At 41.2% G+C, this 21,831-nt stretch overlaps 3 protein-coding genes across 13 annotated transcripts in view; 2 read left to right on the plus strand and 1 right to left on the minus strand.

Moving 5' to 3' along the window:
* igf2bp2a (insulin-like growth factor 2 mRNA binding protein 2a) overlaps window positions 1-6,644 on the plus strand; it is a 62,401-nt gene extending 55,757 nt beyond the window's left edge. For all 9 annotated transcript variants that reach the window (XM_061791917.1, XM_061791916.1, XM_061791910.1 and 6 more), the window contains one exon: window positions 182-6,644. In XM_061791917.1, coding sequence (XP_061647901.1) covers window positions 182-280 — 99 coding nt within the window. In that variant the 3' untranslated portion in view covers window positions 281-6,644. The remainder of the gene's footprint in view (window positions 1-181) is intronic.
* Window positions 6,645-7,562: 918 nt separating this feature from the next.
* Window positions 7,563-11,947, minus strand: tmem41aa (transmembrane protein 41aa). The gene is made up of 5 exons (XM_061791919.1): window positions 11,652-11,947; window positions 10,225-10,375; window positions 9,988-10,149; window positions 9,618-9,756; window positions 7,563-8,436 (listed from the first exon to the last, which is right to left on the minus strand). Exons 1-5 carry the CDS (start codon window positions 11,849-11,851, stop codon window positions 8,213-8,215), a joined length of 876 nt encoding a protein of 291 aa, XP_061647903.1. The 5' UTR covers window positions 11,852-11,947; the 3' UTR covers window positions 7,563-8,212.
* A 1,201-nt stretch (window positions 11,948-13,148) lies between these two features.
* On the plus strand, window positions 13,149-21,830 carry ehhadh (enoyl-CoA, hydratase/3-hydroxyacyl CoA dehydrogenase). 3 transcript variants are annotated; one of them, XM_061792089.1, is made up of 7 exons: window positions 13,151-13,381; window positions 13,601-13,704; window positions 14,085-14,254; window positions 14,716-14,827; window positions 15,437-15,541; window positions 18,876-19,217; window positions 20,321-21,830. In XM_061792089.1, the coding sequence occupies exons 1-7, from the start codon at window positions 13,308-13,310 to the stop codon at window positions 21,556-21,558; spliced, it is 2,145 nt and encodes a 714-aa protein (XP_061648073.1). In that variant the 5' UTR covers window positions 13,151-13,307; the 3' UTR covers window positions 21,559-21,830. The 3 variants fall into 3 exon arrangements, with proteins under 3 accessions (XP_061648076.1, XP_061648073.1, XP_061648074.1); XM_061792090.1 differs by having other exon boundaries at window positions 13,158-13,381; window positions 13,606-13,704; XM_061792092.1 differs by lacking the exon at window positions 18,876-19,217 and having other exon boundaries at window positions 13,149-13,381.
* Window position 21,831: the final 1 nt, after the last annotated feature.

The raw sequence follows: 21,831 nt of genomic DNA on the forward strand, positions 1-21,831 counted from the left end.
TTTGATAGATTTAAACCATGTGTGAGGTATAAAACAATTAAAACAACTTTTTTATTGTCTCTCAATATCGCTGATTTTCACCTCTTTTACGTGGGTCTGTAATGTATCCTACGCAATCACTGCGTACTGTATGGCTATAATAGCATTGGCCTGACCCTGTATGCGATGCTCTTTTAAACAGACTGCACAGAGGAAGATCCGGGAGATCATTCAGCAGGTCAAACAGCAGGAACACAAACACCAGCGAGGTGCCGCCAGTTCACCACAACACTCCAAGTGACCAGCGGCCAATGAATGTAACCCTCCCCAAAACGGACAGAGACCTCTAGTCAGACAACGACCGCGTCCCGAGAGGGAACGCGCAGGGCAGACCAGCAGCGGCGGGATCAAAAAATAACCAAAGAACTTCATCGAGGAGGGGAAGCGAGCGAGAGCCAAAGGCGGTGAGCGTCGTTCGTGTGCACTGCCAGCCCTGCGACAGCACACGCAGCAGGATACTGATATTGCAAGAACAACAAAACAACAACAACAAAAGGCGGAGAAGCGTCTTCACACGGTAAAACAGGAACTAGCACGTCACTCTGCGTATTTGTTCTCTTTAGTTGGATTAACATACTGTAGGCCTAACTCGGATAAAGCGACTGTATTAACGACACAATTAAAACAAGTTGGAGATGAACTATCCTTAGCAGTATTAACACAGGGTAGACGACTTTATTGACATTTACAAGAGCAACCACATTGAGCAGTTCCCCTACTTTGGAAAAAAAAATCAAAAAGTACAAGCCCTATTTGGAAATATGGTGAATGTTTTTTTTTTTTTTTTAAACAAGCCTCTGTGTGTGAATGTTTGTGTGTGTGTGTGTGTGTGTGTGTGCCAATGCTTCTCATCAATCTTTTTTCCCCTTTTCATCACTCTCTCATCAGTCAAATACTGTATGTTATTTGAGGAGGATAAAGAATATTTGAATGTGTGAAATCCCCACCTCGCCTGTTATATACATAAATGTATTTCAATAAATTTAAATATGGTAGCAAAGTTCATTTATTTCAGTAGTTGAATTGAAAAAGTGAAACTCACTTACATACATTGGACAAATTCATTAAGCAGGAAGATACTTTTCGGAAGGTGGATTCCTAACTAATTTGTGTTGAGTTTTTGCTAGCTTTAAGCTATAATGCTAAAAAATTCTAAAAAATAAAATCAGGAAATAGTTTACTCTTTGTGTAGTGAATCTATATAATATACAGTAAAGTTTCACTATTTGAATTAAACTACTGAATTGAAGCTTTCCACGATATTCCAATTTATTGAGATGCATCTATATGCGCAACGGTTAAATAATGACAAATTTCGCGGTGCTAATGATAAATAATCAGATTTAAAGCAGAACAAAAAAATGGACTACTTCTAAGTCCCACTAGTCAGTAGAACTTTTTCATGTGACGTCACTTCCGCTACCCATTATCTTAAGGTGAACAAATGATTAGCTAAAATCATCAAAAAAAATAGGATGGCCATTTAAACTACATTTCCGTGATTGACTTTAGGGAAAAAAAATGTTATCTCTGAATGTTCATATTGGACTTTACATTTTTTTCCTTATTTTGCTCTTCTGCCTTTCCTCTGTGACGTGCATGCACTCACAAGTGACAACGAGGCGCTCTAAAGCAGCACGCCAGCCCTGCAGCCCCGGTGGTCCACACGCTGGCTGTCAGACGACAGTTGTTCAAATAGCAAGCACTGGGCATTGCTTACTTTCCATTGTTTGAAATGTGAAGGTTTTATGTCATTATCTATTAGCACAGTACGGGAGTAAAAGCGAAGCTCAATCTAGGAAGCGGTGTGACGTCACAGCGAAAGGTTTCTGCGTATTTGAATGTGCGCACACTCGGCCTTAAGGGGGTGTGTCGTGTGAGGATGGCTGTGTGGTTTTTGCATGGAGGCAAATGTGAAGGCAGGGGTGGTGCTCGTAGGCCCCCCCCTCAATGGCACAAAGTAAGCGGGCTGGTGTTAACCCTCTCAGGGTCCGGGAAGCTTTGTTAAAAAAGGGCCGTGACAGCTGTGAATGTATCAAACGCAGCCTTTTTATTATTTTTTCACTTTAATCCTAAACAAAGCAGCCCTCGCCTTGTCCAGCAGGCCAGACAGTGATTTTCACCCTTGAGTTTTGTTTCCTATGCTGGCCATGCGGGTCCCTCTAAAGCCTTATTTTATCACTCTACATCGCAAAGGTTATTGCCACACCTTCCTCCATGTGTTTGTGTGTGTGTGCGCACGCGTGTGTAAGTATATATATATATATATATATATATACATATATATATATATATATATATATATACATACATATATATATATATAAAGAGTAATATTTATGAATCTATTTTTTCCTATTTTGTGATGAGAGCTATTGATATGAAACAAAAGAAAACATTAAGTCCTGTTCGTTTTCTTTTTTTGCCCTTAGTGGGACACTGCCATATTGTTTTGAAGGGAAGTGTTTATTTTCTTGAAAATGATTATAAGGAGAAAAAGCTGAAAAAAATAAATAGATATATGGGAGAACCGTAAAAATGAACCACCACAGGATGTAAACAGCGCGCATGTCAGTATTGTGATCTACCTCAGGCTTCAGGGTACCTCAGTCCAATCTTTCATTTCCCCTCAACCCCCCGTTTTTTGTATGCCTTGTTAACTGATCATTTTGATCCCTTTTCTTTTTTAATGAATTTACAAAAGAAACAAAAAAACAAGAAGAACATGATGAGCCATCTCCTGTAACGCGTAGTCTTTGTCGTACGACTTCTTTGCTGACACGTGAGTTCCAAAATGGTTTGTGCAAGAGCATTATGGAATGGGGGTCCGATTGGCAATGTCGTGTACTGATTACGTCATTGCTAAAAAAAAAAAAAAAAAAAAAACATGGGGGAAGAAAACAAATGCAAATCAGACGATAGAAACTTAACCAACTGTACCTCCTAAAAATAAAACAAAAAGTTAAGGAAATTTGTGTTGGGCTGATTATACCATCCACCTTCTTGTACCATTGAAAAACCTGTGTAATTCCCATTTAAGCAATGCCACATTTGTGAGGAATATGCATTTGTGGGACGAGCTGCACAACTGAATATCAATGCATTCATTTTCTATGGCGCTTGTCCTCATTCAGGTTGTAGATGAGCTAAGCTTGCCACCTTGACTTCTGTTCAAAACTAGTTAAATAACCAAATGCAGGGGCAATTATGCAATATGCTGATGTGATTATTAGGGCTTACCACAGAGAACATATTAGGTAAGGGACAAAAAAGTGACACAAAGGGCCTGATTTACTAAGATCCCAAGTCGCAGCCAAAGTAATACCAAATGCAGTCGTTAAGTGTTTCTTTAGCATAATAACTCACATGGTTCAAACTGTTACTGTTGCAGTGCATCCTTCATTTCCTAGTCTGAAGACAAACTATTGATGTTGCACTTTCCTAAAAGGAGAAGATTTAAGCTGGCGCAGTATTTGAAGTATCCCGCTAAGGACACTTTAGTCTTAAATGAACCTAACGTGCATGTTTTGGGAATGTGGGAGGACGCAAGAGCTGGTGAGGCACATGTGCTAACAACTCGTCCACTCTGGTGACTTCCTTAACCCATTTAAAAGGGAATTAAGCAGGCTTTCCAATGGTACAAGTAGCATTGTTGCAACCGAGAAATAATCTACCCAACCCATTTTCCCCAATTTTTTCTTTTACCTTTTTTTCCCTAACTGTACCTCCAGGGAAAAAATAAATAAATTGACCTGTGAAAAAATGAATTTTGTGACACACCAACTGTGTAATTCTCTGTTGGTGATTTTCATTTTATTTTTATTTTTTTAAGACAAAAAGAAACACAGAGCTGCAAAAATACACTGACTCTTGAAAAAAAAAAATGTGTAGAATGTAGAACTTTTAGCTGGTGACTCGAGTGGATGTGAGACGACAGAAGTGTAAAACGTGTACAATAGCGTCTCACGCAAACGCATATCCTGTTTCCTGTTGTGACCCGAGCGTCACCGCCGTTCTGCCCTCATCCGTTTTTTTTTTTTTTATTTTGTGCTGTGTATATTAGAGAATTACCTCTCATAATCAAAGGCTGACCTTTATTTTTATTCGATGATGTTGGAGTCCCGGTGAACACACACAGTAACAGTCACCTCACACAAAGCCTGAGGCTTTTCCGAGCCAGCCTCCCTGCCTCCTTCTCCCAATCTTAGCTGCTGAGCGCAGCACCCCCACCCGAGGGTGCTCTGGTAGTTGACCTTTTTTGTTTTGACTTTGCAGAGGACTGTCTGTTTTTTTGCCCTCTACTCTTTGGAACTCTTTTAAGTGCAGCGTTCCCTCTCCAAGGTTGGATGCACTTCGACCTTGCTGCGAGGTGGCGCGCTTCCTTTAGCGAGGATTGTGGTGTTTTCTAAGGTTTTTGGGGGTGTTGCTAGATTTAATATTCAGTACCTGAAAACCACACTTAATACACGTCACTGAGGATGTATTATTAGCGATGTTTAGTCATATCACAATGGTGGTTGAGTAGTTGTCGTTTCTTTTTTTTTTTCTAGGGTTATTTTGTCTTCTGTTGATCCGGTTTTCTCGTCACCGACACTGTTTTGATGATTCTTAGCTTTAAGTTTCATTTCGGCTTAGACTGCTGCCGATACTTAGCTGCGCCACCGTGGGTTTAAAGTCAAAAACGGCGAACGGCACTCCGTTGAGGGCAGACCTCCGCCAAGCCCCAAACAATAATTCGCAGCATTATCAAGACAAAAAAAAAAAAAAAAAAAAAGCATTATAGACTTCTGCAAAGAATTATCGCCTTCCTAAATACGAAGGAGTGTTCGGGCCACACTCAAGAGAAAATAATCATATGAGAATAAAATTTTTTAATTACAAGAATAAAGTACAAAACACAAAAATATCTTCTGCAAAGGAGTATTAAGGCCAAACTAAAAAGAAAAAAGACTACTATAAGACTCACGTTTGTAAGTCACAGAATAAAGTTGGAATTTTACAAGTCATAATATTACACATATAAAAGTTGTAGTACTGTATGACGAAAAATACATTCTATGAAGGAGATTTATGGTCATACTAAAAAGAAAGAGATAAAAGCTATTGAATTACGAGGATAAATTTGATGTTATGTGAGAAAAGTCAGAATATTATGAGAAAATGCTATTAATTTTATGTGACTATGAGAATAATATTGTGATTTTATGAGTTAAAATGCAATGAAAAATAAATATTTTTCATGACGATTAGGGGCATAGTGAACAGACAAAACATACTATCCATCCATTTTCAACACCGCTTATCCTGGATAGGGTCGCGGGACGCTGGAGCCGATCCCAGCTGACTTCGGGCGAAAGGCGGGCTACACCCTGAACTGGTCGCCGGTCAGTCGCAGGGCACATATAGACACGGACAACCATTCGCACTCACATTCACACCGTCACTGAGTGGGAACTGAACCCACGCTGCCCGCACCAAAGTCAGGCGAGTGTACCACTACACCATCAGTGACCAAAACATACTACTACTGTTAAAATAGTATAACAAGAATATCATAAAATAAAGTGAAACAAATTATTAGAATAAAATCTTACAAGAGGAAAAAAAGGTTTCAACAACACCAGAAAAAAAAAACTACAAGAATTGTCTTAGGTACTTAGGAGCAGACAGAAGAGAAAAAAGGAATACAATTATGGCAATTAAGTTGAAATAGTTCAACAATATAGTAGTGCTTGTAGACGAAAAAGTCATAAAATGCAGAAAAAAACAATTATGAGATTAAAGTCTGGTTTACTGTCAAACTCAACATAAAATAATAGAGAATGACAATTTGTGTATTTTAAACATCCGCATAACTTTGGCTTAGGAAAGTCTGCTAGCCTAATGCAAACACACAATACAAAATGCCACAGATGGGCTAACAAATTCAGCATCAATGTCGCGGTAGTTATAAACATTTATGCGAGCTTAGTCACAAAATTAATTAAACTCATAAGTGAGGACATCAATCCATTAGGATTCTTTTGTCATACATAGTCTTTTTCTAATTGTAATTTTTTTCTCTTCAGCGTGGCCTTAATAGTGGTTGGTGTCATTTTTGTGTGTAAACCTGGTGACTGACAAAGACAGCATTATTTTCCTTGGCGGAGGTAATGAAGAAACAAAAGGAGATTGACAAGAGGATCCAGGTGTGTAAGAATAGAACATTAGGACACGGTAGCGCAAAGGGCAATGGACGACGAGTACAACTCCAGCAGTATTTTTGTTCAATGACGTTTGGATGCCAGACGCCTCATATAGCACTAAACTTCTACTAGTGGTTTTACACATCTCGCCATTTGGGAGATTCCTCGTGTGTGAGTGCGTGTACGCGTGTGTTCGATAAGCGAAACCCCTCCAATGTCCCACGGGCCGAAGGGTCTCAAACACGTCACAAGGTCACGGATGATGTGCGCCGGACTGACGTGGGATCCGCGTTTTGACGCTGTTGCGCCGGCCGGATCCGTGCCTTTCCGGTCCCCGAGCGTACTGTTGTTTGACTTGTGAGTGAACTGTATTGCTGAGCAAAACCTGGATCTGAGCAATAAACACCATTTGAAAGATGATCCTTTGCTCTGCTCTTTTTTTTTTTTTGTAATTAATTTTCTAGGATTAGCTGAAACGTTGCCTTTGGTGTCTTATATATCTCAAATACAAATGTAGCAGAACAATTAAATGCTTAAGTCTTGATATAAGAGCCCAAACGTTTGCACACATACAAGTACAGTGATAATCTTATATCCCGCACAATGCTCTGCTAACTACAGTGTGTATAAAAAGTGCTTAAGTGATACTAAACACATTTTTTTTTTTTTTTTACCTGGTTTTACCGTCCACAACAAATTAGTTGATAAAACGAGTCATTTGATCATGTATATTCTATGTTCATGGCCATACTGAACATTTTGAATGTGTCACTGAAATTGCTGTCAACGCTGTTTTATGGGATATCTTGCTCTTTAAGAAACCCTCGGATGTTTTCCGTGACATTACTATCAGCATTTAGTCTTTCGATGGAGGCAGACTCAATATTTACACTTGCACTTTGTATTTTTCATCATGCGTGTAGTTAGTTGGATGTTGTCGAGCATAGCATGTCCACTCTGTCAAATATCAATTGACCGTTAAGAAATTCAAAACCTATTTCTTAAACAGTCCACAGCCAGCTTAAATTGTTTGTATTTCAAAAAAATATTTATTGTATTTTTGTCATTTTACTTCTTTTTTTTTTAAATTATGTCCATCCATAGTAATTATTCATTTCACTGAGAGTTTGTATGTTTTGTAGACAAGAAAGCCAAAACAGGCAATCAGGATGATAAACACGTTTTCAAATTAATACTTCTTTGACGGTGACAAATCGAAATCGGGCATTATAACATTATAATGCCCAGTTTTCCACTGCACAATGATGATAATAAAGGCATACAAAGTCTTATCGTAGGAAAGCACCGTCATTTTTTAACAAAGAAAAAGCTGTGATATTAAGGAAAAAAAATACTTTATTCTTATATACAGATTTTTGGTGTCATAAAATGACATGAACACATTTTGAACTGAACACCTCTGACAGTGTCAATCAAAACACATCATTATTATCGTCATAAAATCCGAATGCGTAATGTAGTTCTTGTATTTGGCTTGTGCAGTTGTACCTAATATTGTGGCCTTTTTAGTCTTGATCAAAACACTGTCTGGGCAATCTCTTCCAGCTTTCATCATGAACCGAGGCTGGCCAGAATTTCATAGTATGAATAATTTAAAGGCTTTCTGCTGCCTGGGTGAAGTGTACGTACGTTCGCTAAAAATGAAGAAGAACATCCATCGGCTAGCGGGTGAGCTGGACCTATCCCAGCTGACAATTAGCGAGAGGCGGGGTAACACCCTGGACTAGTCAATACAACTTTTTAAATTGTATTTAGAATATATAAAACGCTATTTTGTATTTTGGTTACAAATAAAGCGCTTCCTTTTGAAGTCTGTGTCGTCAAAGCAGGAGAGTTTGAAGACTGCCGTGAGGTACACGTTCAGAACAATCTCAAATTGTTTAACAGGCACAAGTGCCTCCCCCTCTCTGAATATGTCCTGTCATCAGGCGGCTCCAGTAGTCCGAATAAACAATCCACACAGCCAGTCATTGGACCTTCTTGTTTTCGGGGAGTCCATTGCGCTCGTGCACGGCCGTCACCTTGAGGCGCTGCTGGCCGTAGCGGCGGACGAGAGCGCCGGGCAGCAGCGCCGTGCACGCTATGGCGAGAAGCTGGGCGAGACGCTGCCAGGAGAACAAGTGGTCCAGTGACGACACCTCCGCCAGCACGACGCCCGTCTGTACGCAGATAAAGTTGTAGGGCAGCAAACCTGCGAGACGAGTGGACACGCTGCACTCAAACACAGGTACGCTATTTGTCATTTAACTGGCATTCTGGCTGTTAGTTTCCTTTGGGAGGATTTTAAATAAATAAGGAAGGAAATAATAAATATATATATATATTAAAAAAGGATCGTTATATAAAAACTACATCACAACTTTTATGTTCATTAAATATTAAAACAAATTCAAATGTAATAATATGTCATAAAATTTATTTTAAAATGAAATGTAATTAAATTCAAGTCTACAACGGAAATAATAGGGCTACAAATATATAACTACTACAAGTCTTAATACAAGTAAGTTGAAATATTGTGAAGATAAAATGTGTAATATTATAAAGAGAAGTTGCAATTTTATGGGGAAAATTTGTCATTTTGGGAAAAAAAAGTTGAGAAATTTGTAGTTATGAAAATTAAAGTACTAAGTTGAACTATTGTGACCATCGTACTGTAACTATATAAAAAAAATGTTTTTATGAGAAAACAAGCACTAACTTATGAAAATAAATGGACATTTCACAAAAAAAAGTCAGTACAGAAAGAGAACTGATTTCAATTTTACAACGACACTTTCAGAGAATTTAAATTTTATGTGAAATAATTCATAGAAAATTTTGAAATTTTACTTGAATAAATGGAAATTGTATGACACAGTTTCAATATTGCAGTGACATTGTAACTTCACGAGAATGTATTTGAAATAAAGAGAATAGTTTAGTTTATATTTTACAAGCAAAAGTTTACATTTTCTTATAAAAACAGTGATTTTTGGCAAATGTATGAGCCTTAAATTGGAATTTTATGAGAAAAAGTTGACACTTTCCAATTAAGTTGTAATTCTATGAGAACTACCTGCTAATTTTAAAAGTTGAAATTCATACTTACAAGCATAACATTGAGGTGTCTGAAATATTTCTATAGTTATAAGCAAATAAAATACAATAGTACATAGATTTAAAACCTGAGGGCATTAAGACGTTTTAGAAGTAATGTTAACATTCTAATAGTGTAGTTCTGTGTAGTTAATAAATATTAGAAACATCAAACTACAACGAGCTCAATAGTAAAAACTGATGGTGTAGATCGTAGCTCATCTGCGACTCATAAGCGTGACACGATTGTACGTGATGTCGTCTTAGTCGTCCACGAGCAGCTGCCGCGCTTACCGATGAAGACGGAGCAGAAGAAGAAGGTGACGGGGATGTTGACGACAGGGGCCGACATGTTGAGGAACCAGTTGGGCGTCATGGGGAAGAACCTCAAGAAGAGAAGGAAGAACAACAGACAGTCCTTGTTGTCCTCCACCTGGGCAGCAAGGACGCAGCAGCGTCAGACGCAATCAGTCAAGAACAGAGACGTAGCAACAGATTCTGGGCCGCCTCCAAAAATTCTTTGCCAAGTGGGGTGCCGACGGAGGCACCATACAGCGCAGTATCTCACATTTTTGCTCGCAAGTCAAAGCAAAAAAAATGATCTCGTATCTTGACACGCTTTCTCAAGGCACCAGTGTATACTGTTTACTGTGTGTGTACTCACCTTCCTCTGGAGCATGGCCACCTTATCAGGGAAGAGGCTGACAATGTAGCGTTTCCCAAAGGCCTGCGACAGGAGGTAGCAGGCGGTGGAGCCCACCGTGGTGAGCACGCAGGCCAGCAGCAGACCCTGGTGCAGGCCAAATATGGCTCCCGCTAAGATGTTCTAACACAAACCAAAAAAGGCTCGGAATTGTCCTCGAGTGTCGGGAAAACACAGCCGATTGTCTTCTGATCTTACCAGGAAAGAGGATCCGGGGATGGCGAAGGACTGCTTGTAGAGGTAAGCGCTGCAGAAGAGCAGCAGCACGTAGGCCGTGTGCTCCGTCTTGTAGAATTGAAGAAGCTCGGACAGCTCTCGCAGTTCCTCCAAGTCGGACGGGAACTTCAACCTGATGCAAAAAAAAAAAAAGACAAAAAAAAAAAGTGTGGTCAAAGCGTGTTCTTGCTGTAGAAGACAGGCCAGGGAAGAATGCATACACAATATACCAAATATCATTTTGCTCTAAATTGGGGCAACAGTATCCTGCAGAAAATTCAAGTCCCGCTACGGAGAAATCGCCTGTACAGGCCAATACAGATGTTCATTAAAAATACCCAGTTACTTATTAGTACTAACATAATTTTAATTTTATTTTTTTTCCCTTTAAAATAAATTTTAAAAAAACAAAAAGCTATTCCAGTTTTGGTATAGCTTGATATGACCAAGTGTTAGATTACAAGAAAAAAAGTAGTAATATTGCAATAATTGTGTTTTCTTTTTTGAGAAAATAATTAGAAAATTACTTCAATAAAGCTGTACTATGAGAGTAAAGATGTAATATTAGGAGAAAAAGGCATATTAGGCATAGGCATAATATTACTATACTACTATACCAGTACTATTGCTATATTATTAGTATTTTTTTAGATAAATAATCTTTTAAGATTAAAGTTGTAATATTGCAACAATAAAGTCGCAGTAAAGTGTTGTTTTTAAGAAATGTAATTTTATGAGGGAAAAAAGTAAATGTATAAGAGGAAAAGGAATAGAGAATACTCAAGATATTTTTTAATAGTACAAGAAAAAGGTAATATTTTTTTCATATTAATTAAGTTGTAATGTTGCAAGAATAAAGTTGCAACTTTTTAGGGGAACACCGTAATGATCAAAAAGTCTTAAATTGAGAGAAAATGTGCTTAACAAAAGAGGAAATATATTAAACAAACAAATACACATTTTCAGTATATGTACTTTAGGGGAAAAAAAGCATAATAAATACATTTGTAATTATAGGATAGTATAGGATGAATATTATGAAAATTGACATTTTATTTCAAAAATGGAAAAAAATGGTCATCTTGTTTGAATAAATGAGTATGTATATTTTTAATTAGCTCATTTAATTCAATTGGAACGTCACCTAAATAAAAGTTGTATTTTTTTTGCATTTTAACAAGTTAATGTAAAATGCTAAACGTTAAACATGAATTATCAGAAAATGCTTTTACAAAAAGATATTCCAAAAAAAGACTTTTTTTCTTCTTCTTGTGACCAGTTAATATCACAAACATGCTGACTAAAGGTCGAGCTGATAACTAAAGCTTTTTAAGTCATGTAACAGTAACCGTGCTAACATTGGTTAGCTTAGCATCCTCCAACTGAGAATATTGAACAACCGTTCCGACCTGCTGCTTGTGTCCTCGGTGCTCTCAGCAGCGGACGCCCCGGAGGACCCTTCTGCTCCGCCGGTGCCATGCTGGGTCCCGGTAGCGGTGGGAGCGGGTCTCGGCGGGCCGGGGGGCAAGTACAGAGACAGCGAATAAAGGTACACGGTAGCGGCGACGACCACGGTGACAAGCCCGACGAGTGAGCGCATGTTCCCCATTCACTCGCGTGCTTTGATTTTGGTTTGTTTTTAGCCAGGGACGCAACAAAAACAGCCGGGTCATGTGGCAGGCACTGTCTATGACGTCACTTCCGCCTAAAATATTTTTTAAAAAAAAGAAAAGAAAAAAACGTTCACGCGTCATTAGGATTCCCACAAAGTTTGTAGGCAGCACACGCCCTGCTCCAATATTACTGGCTCCAGAACACGCATCGCTGTACTATGATTGGCTGTTGTATCCAAAGGTGCGGTTTAAGTATGGCGGCGTTAATATCTTTCCCACTAACCTTAACCCGCCCAAATCCTCACCTAACCCATCCTAAACCGCCGTAAGACCCAACCTTAGCCCTTAAACCAAACCATAACAAAATTTTTGTTTTTATTTCGTACTAAGGTGATACATGTTTGGAATGGTCATCTCGTTACAGCAGCGTAGCTTTCCCTTCCCACGTTGCAGGGGCCAATCATGTTGCAGTGGGGCGTGTTCTTCCTGGAAACTATGTGGAAATCCTAATCACGCCTCGTGCACAGTTGCCATTTGACCCTTATTTTTTTAATACCTGCATTTGAGTATTGTCATGAAAATTTGAGGGTGATCAATAAATTTGTACTATTATAACAAAAAAGGTCGGGTAAACGTACATTCCAAAACAGCCAAGTCACGTGACAGGCTGAAAGTTGACAAAGCGCGAACCATCTACTTCGTGACGTCTTTTCCAACACTTTCTGGTTGTCGTTTGACCCTAACTAAAAAAATCAAAAAATATAAATAAAAGTTAAAAACACTAGCGTTTGATTATTAGATTAAAATTTTGAGGGTGGCCAATAATTTTGTACTATTACGATAAAAAAAGGACGTGTGAACGCATATTCTAAAGCAGTTGGGTCACGTTACAGACGGAAACAGAAAAGAGCGAACCGCCAACACTATGACGAAACGATGTCCAACATATTTATTTATTAACAATAATTGAGTGTAAAAAGTAGTGATTAGTGTGTTTGTGAGCATATGTTAGGTATAACTTAACGGGGAAAAAATAAATGAACTGAATCACGTGGAAACCAAGAGAGCCGCCCGTGTAATGACGTCACTTCCCCGTGGAATGGTCTTTTTTGACAGTTTGAATATTTGAGTGAAGAATATTTATCTGTATATAGATTAACTTAAAGGTTAAAAATGGACGTCTATGACTAATAACAATAATAATGTAATAATAGTAACAACAGTAACAATAATACATGTGTCCTCCAGGCCTATAGGGGGCGGTAATGTCCCTCAACGCCACGAGTTGAGCGGGATTGAAGTGATCAACGAACAAATGTGTTGACGCTGTCACGGCCACAAGGCGCAAAGAGAGTGTGCTAAAGTTCAAGTAGTCCCACCAACATAAACAATGAAGTGCCAAAGTTCACCGCACGCATTAAAAAAATAGAGTGCTATCGCTCGTGTGGAAAAATGGCTCAATATTTACGTGTTTCGGGAATTGTCGGCTTGATTACCCTCCAAAACCCACCTGTAAATGCACTAAGGTGAGTTATGCAGCATTTGTGTTTGACTTTTTCTTCCTCCACATCATTACTTCAAGCTGCACAATCAAATGTGTTATATACATCGAATTAGATTGTGCATTCACCGGTTCCACTTGTTCGTCCCTGTATGGGTTTACTCATCCTTTTCTCCCGAAGACTGAGATCAATGACATGACAGTAAAATGACATAACAGTAAAATGTTTTTTTTTTGTTTCCAGTGCAGCAGTACGTCAGGGCATTGTGGACACTGTGAAGAGAGCCCTCGGTGATCCTGAGGTGAAGTGTGTTGTCATATGTGGACAGAATGGAGTGTTTTGTGGAGGTAAGTACTGTACACTACAACGTTTCTCTGTCAATCATATTAAAGGGGACATGTTATGGAAAATGGCTTGTTGGAAAATTGTTGAGTCTCTTGTGTGCCTGCCCACCTAACTTCCATCACGTTAGAAATGACACAACACAAGTAAATCTTTTTAAATTCTGTTTTTGAAAATGTTTCTGTGAGCAAGCCATTCTACACTTCCGCCTCATTGTGATCTAACAGTAGGGCTAATTTACATACTAAATGCGCCACTCTGACTTTCTCCGCCCATGACATCAGTAGGTAGGTTGGCTGAAGATCCAGAGCCACTTTCAAGCAACTACACAGTCATCATTGCTTACAAAACTTAAGGCACTCGATTTGTCTGTCTTGATTAACAGGAGCAGACATCAGAGAGTTTGGGAGCCCGATGACCGGGCCTCCGCTGGTGCCGATGATCCACGCCATAGAGGCTGCGAACAAGCCGGTGGTGGCGGCCATAGAGGGGATCGCTCTGGGCGGAGGCCTGGAGTTGGCGCTCGGCTGTCACTATCGAGTAGCGCATTCCAAGGTTTGTTCAATTTTCAGGCTGTAAATAAGTAAAACATTTCATTTATGAAGCACTTGTCACAGAGAAAGCTTAAAATAAAGAATCGCAAACATTACACAAATAATACAGAAAAATCAAAACGAGCAAGTCTCATTGGAATGAGACTATGCTGCCTCTTGGAAATCAGTTTTCCTTCATTGTGTCAATATAAGCCTGGATTGTCTGTTACTTATATAAATGCCTTACCGCTTGGGAAAAAGAAAAAAGCGTAACAATTCTCCGTCGACCAATCATTGCAAAGCACAGAACATTTGTTCCAAGAATATCCATCCTCTCAAATAGACACCTATTTCAAATAAATGCCTTGTGCTCAGTTGAGTCAATACAATTTCCCGGCAACTCATTGAGGAAATGTTGTGTACTACTGCAACCCGCACTTACTAGTTCGTTCCATTCATCTTCATCTCTGGGCTCAATTTCAGGCTAAAGTGGGGCTTCCGGAGGTGACTCTGGGTCTGCTACCTGCTGCAGGTGGAACCCAACGTTTGCCGAGGCTCACTGGACTACCGGCAGCTTTAGAGCTTATCACCACAGGTAACAACCACACCTTTTACTTGATATGCCTGAATTCATCCTTTAAAATTGAGTGTTTTCTTTTTTTGTTGTTTGTTTTTTTAAATGTAATACATGCTTTTGCAACCGCATTTTTGCATGCAGTCTCCATGTGTAAATAAATGGCCAGCAGAGGTCAGTATGAATCATGGTTTTCTGTTTGTGCGATTGCTGAAGATTTTTTTGGAACCATTTTAAGCATCTTTTGTTTAAAAAAAAAAAAAAAAAAAAAAAAAAACTCATTTCAAAGTCATCCTTCCATCCATTTTCTGTAGCATTTGACCACATTAGCGTTGCAGGTGAGCTGGAGCCTATCCCGGCTCACTTTGGGCGAGAGGTGTGTTACATAGTGGACTGGCCGCAAACCAATTGCAGGGCACATGTAGACAAACAAGCATTCATAGTCACATTCACACCAATGGAAAATTTAAAGTCTTCAAAGAACATAACATGCATGTTGTTTTTCAATTAAGCATACATTTGGGTGGAGGAAACATTGGGGGGTGGTAACATCTGAAAATCTGGAAACACTGCTTCTTTTTCTCAGCCAGTGATCTTTTTCAAGCACCGGCTGTCATGTTTGTCTCACAGGTCGTCACATCACCGCCGCCGAAGCGCTGGAACTCTCAATAGTGGATCGGCTTACAGATCACAGCGCCGTGGACGCTGCTGTCAAGTTTGCCGTGAGTGTTGCAGGTGAGCCAAAAAGCAAAGCACAGACAGCACACACGATATCCCCTCTCTGGCGGGAAGTGGCATTTTCTACAAAAGGCAGTATATTTGTGAGGAAGCTGACTTGTACAATTGTCGTGAAGGGGATGAGAATACGCAGCTGTGGCCATGAATGTTTGATGGTTGACCGTACTCTGATGTCTCCGCCGCCTTTGGTCTATTATTCAGAAAGGGCAAAAGAGACAAGCATTTTCAGAATATTCATAATGAGTCCTTGGCAGTGTGTTTTAATTGGTTGTATGTTGGCATTAGTTTTTCAATCAGACTCATGAATGGCTAAGTGTTTGTGCTGTTCTCCACGCACATAAAAAACTCCGGCATTTGGAATACTAAGATTTACTTTTGGTGCATCTTCAAATTCGATGATAATACCATATTTCTCCATCATGCATTGTTTCTCCTGTTGAATAAGCAAATGCCTCACCTCAAATAAACACTTCACTTTTTCCACCTCGTAGATAAAAACGTCAAATTAACTCAGTGGTGGGTATATTTTGAGTCATTAATGAAAACGAATAAACAGTATTGTTAAAAGAATACCTCCAATCAAAACTGAGAATTATTTTTGGAAAGACATTTTTTTAAAAACGTATTACAGTACAGTGGTGCCTTGAGATACGAGTGACCCGAATTATGAGTTTTTTTGAGATATGAGTCGTCGATCAGATGATTTTTATTTTTTTTTGCTTTGACTTGCGAGCTTAAACTTGAGATAAGAGCGCGGGATGGTGGCAGGTGACTCGACTCCATCCATCCATCCATTATCTGAGCCGCTTCTCCTCACTAGGGTCGCGGGCGTGCTGGAGCCTATCCCAGCTGTCATCGGGCAGGAGGCGGGGTACACCCTGAACTGGTTGCCAGCCAATCGCAGGGCACATTGAAACAAACAACCATTCGCACTCACAGTCATGCCTACGGGCAATTTAGAGTCTCCAATTAATGCATGTTTTTGGGATGTGGGAGGAAACCGGAGTGCCCGGAGAAAACCCACGCAGGCACGGGGAGAACATGCAAACTCCACACAGGCGGGGACGGGGATTGAACCCCGCACCTCAGAACTGTGAGGCTGACGCTCTAACCAGTCGGCCATCGTGCCGCCTGTGACTCGACTCATTTCACAATAAATATTTAAAATAGAGGCTTCAAGCTGGTTGCGACTCTCAGTTGAAAGTTACTATCAAACTAAACGTAAAGCAAAAATAATTTCACATTGTGTACTTTAAACAACCATATCGCCTTAGCTACCTGAATGCTAACATTGAGTGAGAAACAGTGTAGGCACACGTGCTAACAATTATCATCTATGCGGCGGTGTTGTTACCCTTTAAGAACGGCTATCTGAACACAAACGTTGCTAGAACACATGTAGACCGACCATATAACAGTACTCACAGGCATATATTCTTAATCCTTTGCGAAGAACGACTAATATTGTCCAGTTAGAAACATTGGGATGAGCTGGATAATCAAGCTAGGCTAGCCCACTTCATGCTAACATAACTCAATTCAGAATGTTGTGTTTGGTAGTAAGTAATACTTGTTTTTGTTTTACGCGATTAAGAGAGGGCTTTGGGCTGGTTGGCAGTGAACAGAGGGATGCTTGTTTGAATCGTGGACCTTAGACGACATGACTTTGAGCAGGGTTGTTTGATTGTTTGAGGACGCGAGCAAGTCAGGCAGAAAAGGAGAGACAAAGCACAACAAAGATGAGAGTCGATCAAACTGAAATCTTTGATTATTCGGACGGATGTTCCCGTCTTGATTAAATTGCCAGGGTTGCTAAAAGAACGGGGACATGGGATACGGGTTCACATCACAAAGCCACCGTCGAGCGAGTGAGCATGTGAGCCAACCAGCATGCATGCGTCAAAGTACAAGCGTGTGCATTTGAATGGTCGCACGTGTTCCTGACACAGCCCGCACACGCGCACGCTGACGGGATTAAGTGTTTTAGCGCAGCGGTTGCGACATCTGCCCATCTCATCTGTCGGGACGACCCTCTCTCCGCACAATAAATCCGTCGAAAACTCTGCAACCATTTCGAGATTAATGGCTGAATGCAGTAAAGATCCCTTGTGGTCATCCACTGCCACGTCACCTAAATGTTGTGTTTAACTCTAGGCTGGAGGTATGTGTTAAGGCCTAAAATGACCTCCCTCCATTCATTCTTTATTCATGATACTGATTCGATTGGATCAAATTGTAGACAGTGGATTGTGAGCCACCGTTTAATCTTTGCCACGGTGACCCATTTTCTGGAGCCCGGTGTAATTCAGCGGCGCTGCGAAGGATTCTAACCGCTGTCTCGTGTAATCGTGTCACGAGAGACAGGAATGGGGAATTGACTTGATTTTTTTTCCCATTTGCCCCAAATTGAAATCAGCGCAGACACCAGATCTCTTTGTAATATCGAGTCCTCCTGCGGCCTCTCACCAGGAAATTGACTTCCAAGTTAAAAGACCGCTGGCGAGTACACACGGTGAATCCCCAGTGGAGAAGGCACACAATGGGAATTGTGAGGTAGTTCTGATAGTAGAGACACAAAAAAAAATTGTAAGCCGTAACTTCAAAATCTACATTTTGTAAATCCAACACACCAGAGAGAAGAGGGTTGTTAACAACCATGCTGAATTTGAATGATTAAAAAAATGAGGCTTCAAAATCGTGTAAAATCAAATCGTTGTTTCAGCTGGCAAAAGCTGTGGGCGTGTCCGCTGAATAAGATGAAACGCTAACTGTATCTGAAGCTTGCCTGTCCCTCAAATTTTGGCTCGCAACACAAAGAAAAAAAATTGGCCAAAAACTCACACGGCGGTGTACAAGAGTTCATCTCGGAAACCTTTCTTGAAATGGATGCATATCGAAATTGTCGTGCTGTGTAAGTCAGTATTCTGAAAAGGTTTGAGAATTGTTGCAATGTTGGAGGAGGACATTTTGAGCATTAAGGAGATTCGAATATGTTCAGTAAATATAATTGTTATAAATCACTGTGAGTGCAATAAGATGCATTTTTTTTAATGTATACAGTGGATCCCTGAATATTCGTGGTTTGACACCCGCAAATTCTTATTTTTTTCTGGGGGGGGGCAACCCCCGTTTTTCGTGGAAAACGCTTAGTGGCGGTATATCCCCGCTTAGTCAAGCGGATATATATGTGCTTTTTTCCCCTGACCTGTAAATGGTCATGATAGCATTGCTAAAACAACAAATCTAATGGCGGACTTTTTGGAGTTTTGCAGAGTAATGCACGTTTGCCAGCAAAAGTCTTTTCCTCTGAGTCAGCTTTCGTCACTTTCAGAACAGTCTCTGGATGCCTGCCGTATCAGCACTCGCCCGTGCCCTTGCCCTCCCGATGTGAATGCCCTGTTTGAGGCGGCGATGCAGAAGGTGCGCCAAAAGGCCCGTGGAGCCATAGCGCCGGTGGCTTGCGTCCAGGCGCTGCAGGCGGCCGCCGCCCTGCCCTACGCCCAGGGCATGGAGCGGGAGAAGGAACTGATGGCCACGCTGTTCACCTCTGGCCAGGCTCGAGCTCTGCAGTACAACTTCTTTGCTCAGAGAGCTGTGGCCAGGTGGAGCATGCCCGGTGGAGCTCGCTGGGACAGCAGCAGGCCCAAGCCCATCTGTAAAACGGCGGTCATTGGTAAGACTGGAACACCAATATATTGACATGGACTAACCATGACAATTAGCAATGATATACAACTATCCATCATGACTTTTTGTATTTCCATGTTTAAGCAGTCCTTTTCAAAACTAACAGTAGCTGCCTTGTTGAGTCAAAAACGAAAGCAGCACAGCCTGTGGCTTAAAATGTCTGAAAGTTTTTCATTTTCAAAATGGCCCCTCATTAAACTTTGTCTAATGCCCCGATTATATTTCCCTGAATTTCGCCACATCCTTGTATCTTTTGAGTATACTGTACAGTGGGTCTTTGGTTCACAATTCCGTTCCTACGACACAGAAGTAACCGGTTTTTGTATGTAAATTGGTCCTAATTATAATTGTCATAATTACAGTAAAAATATTTGCATGAAAAACACTTCCAGGACAAAATAATCAAATGAAAAACAGGAACACACAAAACAAATTTCTTCATTCTTTCTCCTGAGATTTCCTTGCAAAGTGGAAGGGATGCAAACTAGTTAATTGCAAACCGTTCGTAACCATGAAACTTCGTAGGTCGAGAATATCGTCAACCAACGACCGTTCTACATGGCTAAAAAGACGCAAGATAATCACACATGCTAACATGAACTTACTCTGCTGCTGTGCCTTAGCTCTGGACATTGCAGTATTATCATTGTTGATACGAAGCTTTTTCAGTCCTCCTGGTACAAGTCAAAGTCTCCTCCCTGCAGGGAGTGTTGCTTGTTGAGCATTCTGGATATGTGAAGCCCAGCAGCTTGCGCATTAAAATTGCAGGCTTGGAAGCAACCGCACTGTCCGCTTTGAGGCAAAAAAAATGTTTTTTAGAGTTGTAAATATCACACAAAAAGAGGTCTGTATGTGTTTATTTTTTTATTTTTATGTTTATTGTCCTTTGTTCTCTGTTCTTATCTGTTTATTGTGTAAAGCGGCTTTGGGTTCCTTGAAAGGCGCTATATAAATCCGAGCAAGCTCTTATTATTATTATTCTGTACGAGATTGAAGTAGAAAGCCACTTCTGTTAATGTAGACAAAACCAATTTTCTACAGTAGAAGTCACTTAAAGCATCTCGTAATGTATTTGTTTGGTCTTTTTAGGTCTTGGTACAATGGGAAGAGGTATAACGGTCTCGCTTGCTCAGGCGGGGTTGTCTGTGGTTGCCGTGGAGGTCCAGGAGAAGCCACTGAAGGAGGCAAAGCAGGCAATAACGGGCATGTTAAGGCGCGGGGCCAAGAGACGAGGCGTGGCCCCTGCCCTTGACCTGATCACCTACAGCCAAAACCTTCGGGCGGCGGTAGCGGATGTTGACCTGGTCATCGAGGCTGTGTTTGAAGACGTGGACCTGAAAAAGCAACTCTTCCAGCAGCTGTCCGCCGTTTGTAAACCAGATGCGTTCTTGTGCACCAACACGTCCGCGTTAGACATCGACCTCCTGGCCTTGCAGAGCCGCCACCCAGAGCTGGTGGTTGGGATGCATTTCTTCGCCCCAGCACACGTCATGAAGCTACTGGAGGTGGTGTATGGGTCGCGCTCCTCTCCTGAAGCTGTGGCCACCGCCATGAATCTGGGAAAGAAAATGGGCAAAGTCGGCGTGGCTGTCGGTAACTGCCGCGGGTTTGTGGGGAACCGCATGCTGAAGCCATACTTGGAGCAAGGCTTGTTCTTGTTGGAAGAGGGAGCCACGCCCAAGTTGGTCGATGAAGTGCTGGAGGAGTTTGGTTTCGCCATGGGGCTCTTCAGAATGTCGGACCTCTCCGGGATCGACGTAGGCTGGAGGGTTAGGAAGGGAGAAGGTCTGGCGCAGCCTGGCACGGCAAGTAGAGTCCGACAAGGCCGCCGATACAGTCCCCTCGGAGATCTTCTCTATGAGCAAGGGCGGTTTGGACAGAAAACAGGCCGTGGATGGTATCAGTATGACAACAGTCGGGAAGCTAGGCCTGACCCATGGTTGCACCGCTTTCTGGAGGAGTACCGAGCCCGACGCGGCCTTGTGGCACGCCGCATAGATCGCCAGGAGGTGCTGGAGCGCTGCCTCTACACCCTAATCAACGAAGGCTTCCGCATCCTAGAGGAAGGAATAGCGGCCGGACCCGAAGACATCGACGTCATCTACGTGTTCGGCTACGGCTGGCCCAAGCACCGCGGAGGTCCTATGTTCTACGCGGGTATGGTGGGCCTGACCAAAATCCTGGGGAGGCTGGAGCACTACCAGAAGGCCCACCCAGATGTGCTTTATCTGCAGCCCTGCGGTCTGCTCCGTAGGCTGGTGGCCAGCGGCAGCCCGCCTGTCCACAAGTGGAGGGAAATCATCAAGAAAACTCACAGCCACCTTTGAATCTGCAAGATTTCACAATCCCCTCTAAAATGGCACCTTTCGACATATTGAGGACTGATTTCTTATATGGTTATCATGTTCCAAATAGACTTAATCACGGGCAATGTTGGGATGTGTTTGAATAATCGTATTTCCTCACATATTATACATAAGCGTATTAGGGATAAGGCATTTATCGGGGGAGGCATTTATTTGTACAAATTATTTTTATACCAATATTGAATAAATCAGACAGTAAATCCTGCTATTTTGGGGCGGGGGGGGGGGGGGGGG

This window comes from Phyllopteryx taeniolatus, chromosome 12 (genome assembly GCF_024500385.1).
Source record: "Phyllopteryx taeniolatus isolate TA_2022b chromosome 12, UOR_Ptae_1.2, whole genome shotgun sequence".
Taxonomy (NCBI): Eukaryota; Metazoa; Chordata; class Actinopteri; order Syngnathiformes; family Syngnathidae; genus Phyllopteryx; species Phyllopteryx taeniolatus.